Source organism: Podarcis melisellensis, assembly GCF_964234715.1.
Source record: "Podarcis melisellensis genome assembly, chromosome: 13".
Lineage (NCBI taxonomy): Eukaryota > Metazoa > Chordata > Lepidosauria > Squamata > Lacertidae > Podarcis > Podarcis melisellensis.
Window position 1 is genome coordinate 32,713,933 of NC_138545.1, and position 15,718 is coordinate 32,729,650.

At 44.3% G+C, this 15,718-nt stretch overlaps 1 protein-coding gene across 4 annotated transcripts in view; it reads right to left on the reverse strand.

Annotated features, from left to right (window-relative positions):
• Nucleotides 1-15,718, reverse strand: part of ARHGAP23 (Rho GTPase activating protein 23) — a 170,181-nt gene that overhangs the window by 88,825 nt on the left and 65,638 nt on the right. The window contains exon 1 of one of the 4 annotated variants that reach the window (XM_081885543.1): nucleotides 3,183-4,067. The exons of the other annotated variants lie outside the window; for them this stretch is intronic. Coding sequence (XP_081741669.1) covers nucleotides 3,183-3,503 — 321 coding nt within the window. The 5' untranslated portion in view covers nucleotides 3,504-4,067. Of the gene's footprint in view, nucleotides 1-3,182; nucleotides 4,068-15,718 lie in introns of those variants that run through there. 4 annotated transcript variants of the gene reach the window in all.

Consider the following 15,718-nt stretch of genomic DNA (forward strand, 5'->3'; position numbering starts at 1 on the left):
ATCAGAGTTTTCATATAAACAGAAAAGGCAAGTATGCAGATCTCATAAGGTTTTTGGGGGGTGGGAAGGGGGAATAATTAATTCAATGATCATCCCCCTTATTATCTGAAAATGTAAATCACGGAAGCAGAATACAGTCATACTTCAGGTTGTGAACGCTGCGTGTTGCACATTTTCGGGTTAAGGATGCGCTGAACCCAGAAGTACAGGAACGGGTTATTTCCGGGTTTCGACGCTCACACATGCACAGAAATGCTAAATTGCACTTTGCGCATGCGCAGAATCGCATTATGTGCGTGCACAGATGCAGCGCCGGGGGTTGCGAACGTGCCTCCCGCACGGATCACGTTCGCAACCCAAGGTTCCACTGTACATTATACAACACAACCCTTAGGACCACCCTTCCCTCTCAGTCATGTAGGGTTTAATATATTTCCAAGAACTCCTTCTTTGATTCTTCCACCATATGCCATATTTTAAACACAGCGAGGGGTGTGGGTGTGTGGTGTATGTGGGTGTGGGTGTGTGTAAATATGCCCTATCAGAACAGGAGTCTTTTCCCCTAAGGACTTGCAACAGTTCTAGAACGAGCCCTTTTCAGAAACCTTTGGACAGGCATTTGATGGCCAATGTTAACAGATCTTAATTAGGAACAATGTTTTATCTGCTTTTTATCATTTGCTTTTATTAGGCTCTAGAAGCACATATCTAAAACTGCAGTTATCTCCCAAGGAAAAGGAGAGAGGCATAAACACCTGGAATCAAGTGTTGGCTCCAGGCTTTGTTCACACTGCACATAGATAAAATATGGAATTCACTCCCCCAAGATGTGGTGATGGACCTGATGGTCACTGTCTTGGACAAATGTAAAACAGAATTAGACACATTCTTGGCGGACAATCACCGGTCTATCACCAATGGCTGCTAGCCATGATGGGCTATGTTCTAGCTCCACTGTCAGAGGCAGCAGCAAATCTCTGAACCCAAGAGAGGAGAGTGCTGTTGCACTCAGGTTCTGCTCACAGGCTTCCCATGGGCATATGGCTGACCTGTCCTGTCCTGAGAACAGGATGCTGAACTAGATCCAGCAGTGCACTTCTAATGCTCTTATGATGTCCCAGCTCGCTCCCAAGTAGCCCCATATCACTGGCACTGCCCATTCATTTGCCCTGTCAGCTTGTGCCTAAAAGGAAAGGGAAAGGTGAACGGAAGTTACTCCACCTTCTCCTTGCTGCTGTCACTGTTGACCTGCTTGGAGAGAGCAGGTGAACAGACAGTGATGGCAAAGAGGAGCAGCAGGGGTTGGCAGGGAGTGCTCGGGGTTGGCAGTGGGCTCTCTGCTAGGGGGCAGGCCTTGGCAGATGCCCAATGATGCTGACTTCTGACACTGGCCCTGCTTTGGACGTACGTCTCCAACAGCTGCAAACTTCTGAGCGTGTTGGCAGAAAGGCAGCATGTAGAGATAGGCACTATTTTAAAGACATTATTTTAAGCGAAAAGACTCCACTTAATGATACACTTACAACTCTAGCCCTTAATTGGGAGGGAGGAAAATCATATATTTTCTAATGTGCAGTAGGTGGAGTATGGAACTTGTGGAGGTAAGACACACAATTATATGCAGGGGGGGGAGAAAGACTCCCGCTTCCTGAGAATCTCAGCTTTCATTAAAAACAAAGAAACATCAAGAGACCCTCTTGGCTGTGAACATATGCTGGGCAACGACTAGTGGATTCTTAGAAGCCTGAGAAGGTGAAGAATGATTCTCAGTGGTTGGGAGTTGGGCTTCTATGCATTGCCCCTCCCAGCAATAACTGGAATAAATTTATGCAAAATATTTCAAACACCCTGCTGAACAAATTATATGCACACTTGTGGAAACTTTCTTAATGCATGCAACTTTCACAGGTTGCAGAACTCAGCTTTATCTTGCATCATAAGGAGGATTGCCTGAGCACAGGACTTTAATGCTACCGTTCTATTAAAATGCAATGTACACCTAGGCTAGGACATAGGCTCCAATCCCCATTCAGCTATGAAACTCAAGAAGCTATTGTGAGACAGTCACTACCTCTCACTCAAATATATCTTGCAAAGAGACTGTGACTATTCCTTCCGAGCACCCCTATATAAGCCACCCCACAAGAATAATAGGGTACAAAGAATAATAGAAAGAATACTGTAATAGGATACAAATGCACACATACAAATGAAAGATTCTGGGCAGGTTGCAACTCAGTATTCAAGGAAAGATTTGGTGCCAAACTTCCGAGGTTTAAGTCCAACTTTCTAACCCTACAGGCTCACAAAGCTACTTAAAGATCTAGTAACTGACAAGCAGAATGAAATCCTTATCTAATTGAGGAACAACCCAAGAAGGTAACTTGTCATTAGGGTGTTGCTATGTAAAGTATTCCCATATTACATAGCATGGAAACGGATGCTGTGAGCAAGCTATCCCCAAGGGCAGGCAAGACGGTGAGACTATGATTAATTCTTTTCATGGTATCTGCCCTCTTGAAATCCGTGCTGGCTAGCAGCCTGCTCACCCACCACAGTGTCCTGATCCTGCCATTTAGGGATCCACTTTGGATGGGTGTTCAAACACATTTGCCAACACAACCGTTCGCAAACAAAAGAAAACCAGCACAACCACAGTGCCTGTTATATATGTGCCCTAGGAAAATTTAGGATCATTGTCCATGGGATGTGTAAAATAAACAACCCTTGATTTCTAAAATGAGATGCCAGTTCTTAAGTCTGCCCAGGAGATGCATGTTTTGACCTGAAAGCTGCCCCACTCCCCAATTTCAGATAGTGCTGGCTGAAGTTACTGGCAAGGAAAATACTGCACATACAAGCTCAAGCTGCCCTTTTTTATTATTTCTTCTCATTTCCTAAATGCACAGAGAATGCATTAAGCTCTGGCTCAAAGCATGTCCCAGTAGGCAAGAGAAACACACAGGCCACAAACATCAGTAAAACAACCTGAAGTCTTCCCTTTCAAGTCACTCTCCCAACCACTTCACCAAAAGGCAGGTCACAATTCCTCCCTATTTTACAGATTTGGGGAAATAAGGCTGAGAAGGAATGACCTGCTCAGAGCTGCCCTTCAGAGCTGCCTTGAAAGGGAACACATATGCACAGAAACAAGACACACGAAGGCAATATAGCTCTCTCACCGTGAAATTCCTCTCTATTCTGGGTCGTGCACGGCACTTCTGCCGAGCCATCCCTGCCCCGGCACGGCGCCACCGCTTCTCCCACCATTCAGTGTTGTCGTTCCGCAAACTCGTCAGCCAGATGCAACGGGGTTCGGGCAAGCTGCAATCGACGCCGACAGCTCGCTCAAAGCGCCAGCCTTTCCCTGCTCGTGCCACGCTCCACACGGCTTTGCCCACCACTGAGATGCCATGGTGCGGCGGGGCTGGAGGGCGTGGGGGTCCCCGTGGCCCGCCACCACAGGGAGCCCGATCCCCCCGGCTGGTGCCTTCTTCTACCATTGCACTCCCAGATGAGGAAATTCCTGGCACAGCAAAGCTGAAGTGACAGAACCGGCAGATCGGAAGAAATTCGGGATAGGTGAATAAAGAGAGATTTCAAACTGGATCTTTTAACTCCTGGCGCCAGGCTGGTTAGGTTCCATCCACACTCTTTGGACAGTGGACGTTCTTCTCGACTGCTCTCAACAACTTCGGAAGGAAATCTGCTAGCTTGTATTTTGTTTTTTCCTCCTTATCCAAGATGTTGCTCTGTCTCAAGTCTCCCGTCTCATGTATCACGGGCAAAACATTGAGGATTTCCAAGTCCGGGCACGCCAGATATCTCCACACACACACACACACACACACTCAGAGAGAAAACAGCAACTGGCCTTAGAATACCACACTCCTCTTCCTACAACAGGCGGAAGCAGAAAGGGAAAAGCCCTGAGACTGTACAGAGAAAACTAATTACATGGGGAGAAGTGGAGGAGGAGGAGGCAGCAGTGGCAGCAAATTCTGCCTGGTGGGAATGAGATGGATGCAAATCAGAGAGACTAGGTTGTGACTTGACAGCTAGGCAGACAGAAAGAGAATGGAGCTTCCCTCGTGTTCATTCCGCACAGACAGCCCTGCAGCTGCTCTGAGGTATCAGGCCATCTCTGCCCCACCCCACCCCTATGTGACCCAGCCCACTCCAGCTGACTCCATCTCAGTGTCCACGCCGGGGAGGGGGGATAGTGTTCTTGCTGGTGTTGTGTTCTTTTAAATCCTCTGCATTTCTTCTAAATCACAGCATGAACATACAATTTCCTTCCTTCCTTCCTGAACTTATTTGAGCGCTGGAGCGCTCACCCACTTGCCAGAAAGAGAGAGATGGGGGACGGTTTTCCTTTCTCCCCGCACCCCCCACCCCTGGCTCCCTGCATCCTGAGCACTGGGAAACTCAGGGTCACGGCCAGATTTGGCCAACTCTAGCTTATGCATGAAATAACAGAACTCTTGCTAATTGGGGAGGAAGCAAAGAAACAGAGGAGCTTTAAGCTCAAGCTTGATTTTTTAAATATATAAACCTCAGCCTATTATTGTGGTGTTTGTGTTTGTTTACAAAATGCCATCAGTGTGCATGGCATTTGACAGAATAATATAAGCAAGAGTAACAACAACAATAAAGACAAATCTCTGCCCCAAGGAGCGAACAATAACATATCAAGCGTGTTCCGCAGAAATTTTAAAAAATCAGAATGGGTCTACCTCCATTACCTCTAGCCACACGGCAGGATGATTTAACCAGCCAATTATCCACATCCAACCGTAACTCTCCATAGTTCCTGGTCCTCCCTGTGCCGTGGGATTTCCATCCCAACAGTCCTCTCAATCAGGAGCCGCCAAAGGGCAAGCCATGCTAGGCAAGGGAGGTGGACCCATAGAACTACCGCACAGAAACCTCTTCTTACACAGACAAAAAATAAATATTAAGACAGACTACAAGCTATTCATTTGCCAGTTTTCTAGGCCATGGTGGGGAAAGAAGAAGACAGTGGTGTTCCAACTGAACTGTCCAAGGGGATGCCAAAAAAGCAAACAAAAAGAACATTATGCATTGTCATGACGACAGGGAAGGGAGTATATGCATAGTCCTAGGGGTGTAGGACCTACAGCCCTCCAAAATTTTGTTGGGATTCCAGCTTCCATCAGCCACAGCTAGCACAGCCAATGGGTCAAGAGCGATGGGAACTTTACTTACTTACTTACTTACTTACTTACTTACTGCATTTATATCCCACTTTTTCTCCAAAGAGCTCAAGGTGGTGTACATGGTTCTCCCCCATCTCATTTAATCCCCACAACAGCCCTGTGAGGTAGGTTAGGCTGAGTGGCTGTGATTGGCTCAAGGTCACCCAGTAAGGTTCATAACTGAGTTCATTACTTTAACCACTACACCACACTGGTTTTCAATAATCCTGCAACATCTAGAGGACCACAGGTTCCAACACACAGGGAACTTTGATGAAATGAGGTCTTTGGTAGGGAGAGTTTTAGTAGATCTGCAGCTTGGCTCATTTTATCTGATCCACCAGAAGAAGCAGTTAGCACTGTTCTATGCGTTCAGCTTTCTTCAAAAGGAAAGAATGCTGGAGACAGGAATGCGCTCACAAACACACACAGCCTGTGTGCATTGGTTATACTGGTGGCAGGCATGGTAGCAAGCTTTGGGTTCATGCATGCTTCTTCACCACATGGAAAACTTAAAATGTTATAATAAGAACCTGATAATACATGCATAAAGTTTAGGCTGGCACAAGCAGGCATGATCTGCTTACGGGGCGGGGTGAGGGAGAGAAAGCAGCAGATGGATTGCAGAAACCAGGGCTTATTCACATGTGCACAAAAGAGGCGTCTAAACATTACTCCCCAATGAGGTTTTTTTGCAGCAGCAATAAGTCTGTGAGTAGTGTGCACCTCCACTGCAAGTGCAGAGGCTTCCTGTATCTCAAGCCCCAAACACTTTCCTAAGGTCTTTCTATTTTGGCCATCATTAAGCCAGGAGAGAGCCAGGAATTCTGACTGCTGGAGCCGTTTGCTAGAGAATTTTCGCAGGATATTTAAAGCTCGTAATAATTTTCCATGTGATTCTTTAGTCAGCTGTCTTAGCCGGCAGCAGATTTTTGCTTCTGAATGGTTGTTACATACACAACACCCCAAAATACAGGATGCACCAGCGGAGGGCGGGGGCGAACAATTTATAAACATTTTCAAAACGTGCAATGAAAAGCTCCAATAAAAAAAAAGTTTTGACACATAACTGATTTTTGTACAAATGAATATTCTGCTAACCACCAAGGATTCAGGATGGTGCAGACTGTGATTTAACGAAACGATTCACAATCGCTGGAAAATTAAAGCAAGATAGGGAGGAGGTGAGATAGGAGAGGACGTAAAATGCCTCCTAAAGTGTTTTAAGAGGATCAGCAAAAGAAGGGATTTCCTGTGTCCCCTTGTGCCCCTCCCAAGACACATATGGCAAGACCAAAGCTGGACAGGTGCAAGGAGGCCCCCTCAAAATGCACGCGGGGGGGGGGGAGAATAAAGAATGTTTCACTTTTTGATGAAGCTCTGGGCATGAAAAGCACAATGGACTCCCCCCAGTCCCCCCCCCACACACCTCTGTAATCTTTATCCCAGTGTATCAGGCTAGCGAGTCACTTTTAAGTGGTAATTGGGAATAGGGAATAGCCTTGCTGCTGCGAGGGGACACGGGAATAAATTAACCCATTCGCCAATGCCCTCCTGCAGAATCAGCACCCTTGGGGATGCTAATCTGAGACTAACAAAGGAATCGTGGTGCTGCAGGCGGGGGCAATTCTATAGAGGCAATCCTGTTTAATGAGCTGGAACTAGCCGGCTGTGCATTTGGGGGAGGGGGTGCGGGGGGGGGGGGAGAGGCGCAACTAGATGGGATGGGATCCACGTCTGACACCAACCCAGTTTGGATAGCGTTCCTCCAGCCTGGAGAGGGGAGAGTTACAAGCTGGCAAGGCACAGTATACGGAAAGCTTTTATCCACTGTGAGGGCTTAATTTGAGTTCTCTCTTTCTGAAAGAGCTCGGCCACAACTAGCAATAAAGGAAAGAATTATCCAATAGCACATGCAGAGAGTGTAAAAAGGCACAAGCTTTTTAGAGGAGCAATCTGATCTGGGAGTGCCCACCCTGCCTGCCGTCCAAACGCACCTTTCTGCTTCAGGATCAAGCTCTGCTACTGTTGTTAAAACTTTGATGTACGTGGTCTGGACTGGCTGGTCTCACTTAAGAATCTACCTCCACCCTAAACTCTGGAGTTGTTTGCGGTGTTTTTTGAAAACTTGAGAAAACCAGTAAGATGTAAATGAATAGATAAAAGTATGGACATTTGTGCAGTGCTTTTAATTATTATTTTTTTAAAGAATTAAGCTGAAGAACTGGGAGAGACCAGGCTGAAAACTGAAGTAGCGTTTGAGGTGCTGAATCACTTGTATGCAAGTCTGCAGTTACAGTTAAAACACTGGGCTCACCCCACAGCCAAGGGATGCACCATAAACTCTCTTTTATTACACCGGTCTTCATCCTGAGTAACTCTGTTATCAGAAGTACTGGCCAAAGGTATTACTTCCAGCATGCATACACCTCAGTACCTTTTCCTGTTAGCAGTTACCACTCTTAGAAATTTTCAACCTTTTACTCTGTTAGCAGTTACCACTCTTAGCGATTTCCTAGGTGCTTCACGTACATTTTTTCTGTAATCTTTACAATGGTTGTGCATTATCCCCATATTGCATCTAGGATTCTGAAGCTGAGTGAGTATGCAGCAAAGGTGAGATCGGAACTAGCAACTTCCTGGTTCACAGCTCACACTCCTACCCGGACTATGCTACAGCAACTGCCAAAATTAAACGGCTGGCACTTTTTTAACTAAAGATGTTAGAAAAACATTGGTGGAATACAGATGTAAACAACGACGCGAGAACCAGCCGGAAGTCACTCTTATTTAACGTGTCCGCAGCATGGCTGGAACAACTGAGACCCTGCACAGAATCTGTCTTGCAAGGAAAAGTTTCTAGCCCTCATGGTTGCATCGAAAAAATAAGGTTGGTAGTACAAGTCACTGGAAATGGGGCTTAACTTTCAGAAACAAAAGCTGGAAAGGCCATCCATAGATACTGGGAGAAGCGAATCGTAGGCATATTTGGTGAAAGCATAAGAGCCCAGCAAGGGAGGGGAGGGAGAAACCCCCAAAGTAGTCAGGCTGGCTTAATATTTATTTTGGAAGCTGGGGGTTAACTAAAACCTTCAGTCTAGTCCTGTCCAGTCACACAGGAACCCCCCCTTTCTCCAACCACAGGGTGCTGTTACTTAGGGGGAGGTCCTAAGAAGTATTCCAGCCATGCAAAGGCCCTGGGAGAAGCATGCAAAAAGAAAAGAAAAAAAAGAAGGAAAGAAAGAAAGAAACATATGAACGTGCAAGGAGAAATACCAAGAATTGTTGGGATAGCAATCCCTGTCCTCGGAGAGCCAAGGACTTTTATCACCCACCGCACATTCTCTCCCCGGCTCCTGCGGTGTCTTTTCGTCTTTCAGTTTTTCTCCACACATCCCGATCCATTTCAAATACCAGAAGAGCCTTTTCTTTTAAAAATGAACTGGCTATGGAATAGGATATCCCACCCAGCTCCAAAGAACGTATGTTTCGCTTTTTACATAGACCCAAGACTGCGGAAATATTAATTGAGCGTAAGTGCTTAACATTTCACTGTTCACAATGAGGGCCATTTCACACACGAAGGCTGCAATCTTACACATTTACCTAGGAGTAAGCCCCACTAAATATAATGGGACCTACTTCTGAGTAGATATACCTAGAGCTGTATTATACACACACACATAATTTATTCAAGCAACTCAGAGAACTTTTGTGGCAGCATATAACTAACTAAATATTCAAACTCGGGGCAGGAGAGGGGAGACCAAGCACAGAAATTTGCATTTCTGAACAGCAGCTGTGTGCAAATTTCACATATTGAGCGGATAATTTGGGGTGGTCAAAAACTTATTTTGTGGTGCATGTGTTCCTTATTCATTTATACGTGTAACTGGCAAAAATTGGCATGGAAGCAACATGCTTGGCCCAAACATGATGTTAAGGCCTAATGTTCGAGACAGTTTCCTTCCTGGCGGTGCAGTTGTGCCACACTCCAAGGTGTATTTTGGACTGCAAACCCCAAGTCCCTCATTCATTTGGAAGTCAATGGACAATTATGGGCATGGCCCAGTGCACTTGAGTTGTGTCAAAATTAAGTGCTGGGTCAGACACAGTGCGCTTCCAGATGACCTGTTTACTGAGAATTCACCCTGATTTGTTTGCAGAGATTTTAAACCACCTAGGGTCAAAGCAAATGTTATTCCACACTTTCCAGTGCATTTTCCTTTCACTTTCCTTGTCGCAAAAATGTCTGAGTTTTTGAAGAAGTGTATTTGATGCTCAAGACTTCCCAGTCAACTATACTTGTGCAACCTGAATTTTCTGGTATGTGACTGAATCTCACCTGAAAATTACAAGACTCTGGAAACTCTCTCAGTGCCCATGATACCCTAAGGTGGCAATTTCCAAGCCGGGTTAGTGTATGATTTGTGGAAGTCCAAAAGCAACTTAAAGACGGTCACCTTTTATTTATGAGAGTGCAGAAGCAGGTTCTGAGATAATAATAATGATCGGGAATTGACCAGAATTCCCAAATCCCGGGCCAATACCATCTAAGCATCTAAAATGTCTCACTCAAGCTTTCCTTCTGTTCAAAACAGAACCTTTTTTTAATAGGAAAAAAAGGAAGGGAACAGAAACGTGCAGGCTTTTTGATTTGTTAAATCAATAAAAGAGAATTTAAAAATTAGCACACTTAACTTGAGGGTAATTTTAAAGTTGAACACAGTTGCATTATGAGATATTAGCACATCATAATGGGTATCAAGGTATCAGGGACAATATTGGATATCCATTCATGATACATAGAAGCAAGACTGAATCTTAAGTACAGTCAGGGCTCAATAGGGCTATCCGCAGAATCTGTCTTCAGTGCTCACTCTTCATGCACAACAAAATGTAGTGAACGGGTTCAGATGTAGAAGACTGGATTGTATCACGTAATGCTAAGGGTCAGGGATGGAGATCACAGTTGTGTGTGTACGTAAGAATCACTATGTGAAAAATAATAATTCCCTAAATTAAGGTTACCAAACGTCCCCGTTTCCCAGGGACAGTCCCCAGATTTACAAACCAGTCCCCTGACAAAACCCATCTGTTTAGTAGGAAGTTGAAAAGTGTCCCCAGATTCACTGAAAAAAATCTGGTAACCTTACCCTAAGTAGAAAATTAGCATACAGTGGTACCTCGGGTTAAGTACTTAATTCGTTCCAGAGGTCCATTCTTAACCTGAAACTGTTCTTAACCTGAAGCACCACTTTAGCTAATGGGGCCTCTTGCTGCCACCACGCTGCCAGAGCACAATTTCTGTTCTCATCCTGCAGCAAAGTTGTTAACCAAGGTTTCTGGGTTAGCGGAGTCTGTAACCTGAAGTGTATGTAACCTGAAGTGTATGTAACCTGAGGTACCACTGTAGAAGGAAAGACCCTTTGCCTGATGTGCTTGTTTTCTACATGCAGGGGGTAGGAAAAAACAAACAAGAGCACTCAAAATGACATCTCTCCCTGGCAGTCTGAAGTAATACAGTGGGCTGCCAGTCACATTTCTCCTTCCTTTGTTTATCTGCGCTTACCTTATATCACCTTTAGCGCAGAGTGCTTGCTTGAGTTGATTTGCCCTACAGGTTTGGGGAGGGGGGAACAATTAGCTGCTTAGCAGAGACCTGAAAACCCACCATTAAAGGAGGGCAAGTGGTTCTATTATCTCCTCCAGCTTTCCCTGCCTTTCTCCAGGGAGCTGCTTGATCCGAATGTTTCGAAACTTGCCCTGTTTTTTCCACCCGAGACGGAAATTGTATCTATCTCTCACCCACCCACTCCAATGGGTTGAAACGCAGTGGGGCGGGGAATTTTGAGTGGGGGAAAAATATGTAGAGGGGAAAGGATTAAGCAGTTCCTTTGCCTCACCCTTTCCTTCATCTCAGCCTCCCAAGAGTTTCTTTTCTTTTCTTGTAAGAAGTCAGGAAAATAGGGTTGCCATATCCCCAGAATTTCCTGGACATATCCAGGAATACTGCGATTGGCAACAGTGCCCGGGTGGAAATCGGTAAAATGTCGGGGAAAACCCAGGTGCATGGCAGCCCATGTCGGCCGATTTTTGCTGATTTTCCATAAAAAACATTCAAAAAAGGCAACAACTTCCGGATTTTCACGGTTTGAAATATGGCAACCCTACTGGAAGATGCTGCACGTGTCTGCTGTGTAGTGCCTGGGTTTGAGGCAATAAAATGATAACCTGAGCCATACCACATCAGACTGTTTGTGGGAAGCTCGCATGACGGAATGTTTCTCCATTAGTTAAATATAAATAAGCAAATCCCTCCCACATAACAAAATAGTACGAGAGAGAGATAGCCAGCTGTACGGTTTTCTATGCGTAAGGAATTTGGGTCTTCAGTCATCCAACCGTCTGAAGGGGTTCAGTCCAGACACGGGTTTTATTACCTCAGTGAGGCTTTATCAAGTCGCAAGGAACCTGCAGCGATGTTTCCACAGAGCCAAGCACAGAGAGAGAGCTGCCAAAGATGCTCACAAAACCAAACATGGCTGCCCTGCTGTCATAAGCAGGCCTCAAAAGCACCGCCACACACACAATACCTTCCACTTCGTTGCTACCGCCAAAAAATGACAAAAATCCTCCGAAACCACCACTTTCATGTCCGTCAGGCCCTTCCCCGCCAGATCCTGGATGGCATTTTTGTGCCCTGTTCAGACTCACCCGCATTCTCTTTTCCTCACATGTCTCAACAAGCCCAAGTTACAGAGCCTGAGGAACAAGACAAGGCTCTTTGCCTCTGCACAGCTGTCAGCCCTGACACAAGAGGGCTGAGCAGGGAGGGGATGAGGAAGAAAAGCCTTTGTTTCCCCAACTGCCCAATAAAACTATTTTTAAAAATGCAGCAGTCCAGCCACACTTCAAATGCGAGGGACTTTTTCCTGCCTATACAGCCAAAGCTCAGGCCCAGAGTTCAGCATCAGCCGTCGAATTCACACACCAATTATTTCAGTATGAGAGAGAAAGCTGAACTTGATGCGGAAGACTACCATATAAAAGCTTCCACAACGAGCAAAAATGACAAGAGGAACAGTGGTTATATTATTGTTGTTGTTATTAGTTTATATATTAATTGCATTTTTAGTCACTTTTTTTAAGAAAAGTGACCAAACACAACTGTAAAACCAAGCATAAACGGTAAATACTTGTATCGGGCAAACAGTAAAATAAAATATACCAAATGCAAAGTTTACAATGGGTAAGTTAGCACACAACACGCTAAGCTAAACCTTGGGTGGAATCTACACACATATTAACAAAACCCACTGTAAAAATGGGTTTTGAAATATACATTGAATTTGGCATAGCTCACTCTTGCCATCTAGTGTCGCATTTGTATACTGCACTTTACAATACATTGAAAATGTTTTATTTGCAGCTGTATAGCTGAGTCCTTGGTTTAGTGTGACTGCATGAACATGTGGGCTCCTGGAAATGAGTTTGCAGCTGTTTTTGCTGCCCTGATACACTAAACTACGCCAAGGTTTGTCTTAACATATCATCCAAACCAGAACTTATGGTTAACTCTCTCCTCGCTATCCACAAGCTGTAGCCAAGGCTTGGATTAGCAGGTCCTGTGAACCAGGGCATTAAAAGCTATAAACAAGCACACAAATGTAAAAAATAAATAAAAAATGCTTGCACTTAAAAGAGAAGTGAGTTTAGATAAAGCAACCTTGTGTGCACAGTCAACGGTGCATGCAAGATACACCTGTGACAAATTCGCTAGCCCAACCTGTTTTGCATTCTAGAAAACTGAATTCCATTCTAGTTCCAACAAGAGGCTGACCCATTGACCCGTTTCAGATTATTTGTTCTCACCCAAAAAAATCTAGGAGTTTTCACAGGTGGCTCTATGAAGGAGAAGAAGAAGAAAAACAGATTTCTTCTCCAGGTTCACAAACTGAATGAAGGGACAATACTGATCAAATGTATGTTTGGTTTTCAAACAGCTCTCTCCCACTTTTTATATTATGTTAACTTGAAGAGACTCACGTTCCAGTCCCTGCTCAGCTATGAAGCTCATTTGGTTGGGCCTTGGACCACACTCTATTTCTCTCAGCCTAATCTAGGTCACAGGATTGTTGTGAGGATAAAATGAGGGAGCTTCACAGAAGACGAGTAAGATAGGAATATCGCAAAATGTGTTATAAATTTCACGACAGATGCATTAGAGACCAGAAAGCATTGTCAGCTTCACTTGAGAAAACCCTTTTATCATCCCATCAGAAACTTGCTGTATTAACACCTGGATTTGATCCCTGTATGAAAGTATTCATACAATGCTCACCTCCTGTATGGGAGAATGTGATGCTAATGACCAATACCAAAATGTAGGCTTGTGTGTTGTGCACGCTGCTTTATGGAAGTGAGTCGTGGGCAACTTTCAACTGCCAGGAGCGGCGCCTCAACGCCTTCCACATGCACTGCGTCAGGAATATTTTGGACGTCACATGGCAGGACACGGTCTCAAGTAAAGATGTGCTTTCCCAAACCCATATTCCCAGCATGTTCACACTCCTGTCTCAGTGACACCTACACTGGCTTAGTTACATCCACAGCATGGAAGATGGTAGGATCCCCAATGACATGGTCTACAGAGAAGAGGCTTCAGGCACCAGGCCCAGAGTAATTCTGCATTACAAATATGTCTGCAAATGAGACTTGAAGGCTGGCTATATCTTCCCCCCCTTATATCACATCACCAACATACTGTGTTACAGACATACATGACATACATTAGATAATAAGAAAGGAATAGCATAAATATAAGACATATACAGTAGTACCTTGGTTTGAGAACAACTTAGTTTATGAACAACTTGGATTAAGAACGCTGCAAACCCGGAAGTAGGTGTTTTGGTTTGTGAACTTTGCCTTGGAATAAGAACATGTTTCATTTCCTGTTGAGTGTGTTCCATTTGTAAATTGAGTCCGCCGCTGCTATGGGAAAGCATGCCTTGGTTTAAGAACACTTTGGTTTAAGAATGGAGTTCAGGAACGGATTATGTTCATAAATCAAGGTACCACTGTATATGTGATTACTGGTAACATAACTTATTCCTCTGATTTATTTAACTAATATATCTTAACTTTTACTCCCCTTCCACTCTTCCCATGGCTTCCTATTTGCTATCATTTTAACTGCGTTTTCTTATTCCACTAGATTATTTTCATTACCTTACATTCTCTCACATTCCACCTTCTACTGCTGAGTATTTTTTGTCAGTCTGTCATGATTATTTTCTTGCTGTAATATTTTTCCATATAAACTATATATAATGTCCAGTCTTCTTTTAAACTTTTACCATCTTTATTTCTTAATCTATTTGTCATACTGCCTAATTCTATATTCAGTGGTACCAGAGTTTTTGAATGTAATCCGTTCCGGACGACTGTTCGAGTTCTGAAATGTTCAAAAACCGAAAACTCTGTACGAAAGTCTCAATACAGAAAACTCAATACGGAAACCACATGGCATGTTTGACTTCTGAGGCGTGTTGGAAAACCAAAGCATTTACTTCCAGGTTTACGGCGTTCGAAAACCCGAAATGTTCATCAACGAAGACGTTCAAAAACCGAGGTACCACTGTATTCTAATATTTTAAAATGGCATTCTTCTCTTGATGGTACTGCATCTGTTCTCCATTTTTGTGCCGCCAGAATTCTGGCAGCTGTGGTCATTTACATTTGGGTTTTTGGGGGGATTTCTGTTGTTATTCTCAGAAGGAAAGCTTCTGGGTTTTTGGCAAACGTTCTTTAAACCATTTTCTTAAGTTCATTATACACCATCTCCCAGAATTCATTTATTATCCTGCAAGACCACCATGAATGATATAGACTGTGCCAACTGTTTCTCAAGGCTGGCTATATCAACCCCTTTCTGTGGGAATCCCTTCAGGATGACCAAAGTGCCTGGAGACAGACAGTCAGGTTGTGTATCCACAGCAATGACCAGAGGAGGAATGTCCACTAGGAGGAGCACAGAAAGAAGAAACACCAGGGTGCATCTGCAGCAGCACAATTGTAGGCCTTCATCTGCCCAGCTGCAACAAAACATAGCTCTCCTGTATCGATTTCTACAGCCACAGCAGACGCTGTAAATCAGTTTGACTTCACCCCATAGGCACACTCCTCCACTGTCTCCCAAAATAGATAGATGCCAACAACAACAAATGAAATCATTTAGGGTGGATTTTACTTCAAACTATCTAGAAGATTCTGCCAATTCAGATTCTGCCAATTGGTGTGGAGCCAACTGTTGGCAGAATATTCACTAGAAGTCTGCTACAGCCATACTCTAGAGCCTATACTGGCTCCCTATAGCCAAATACAATTCAAGGAGCTATGTGGTTGTTTTTTTTACTCTTAATAAGAATCAAGCCACAGTTGCCCCGGAAAGCCATCATTTCCCAGTACTCAGACTGCCCAGAGAAATTGCTGGG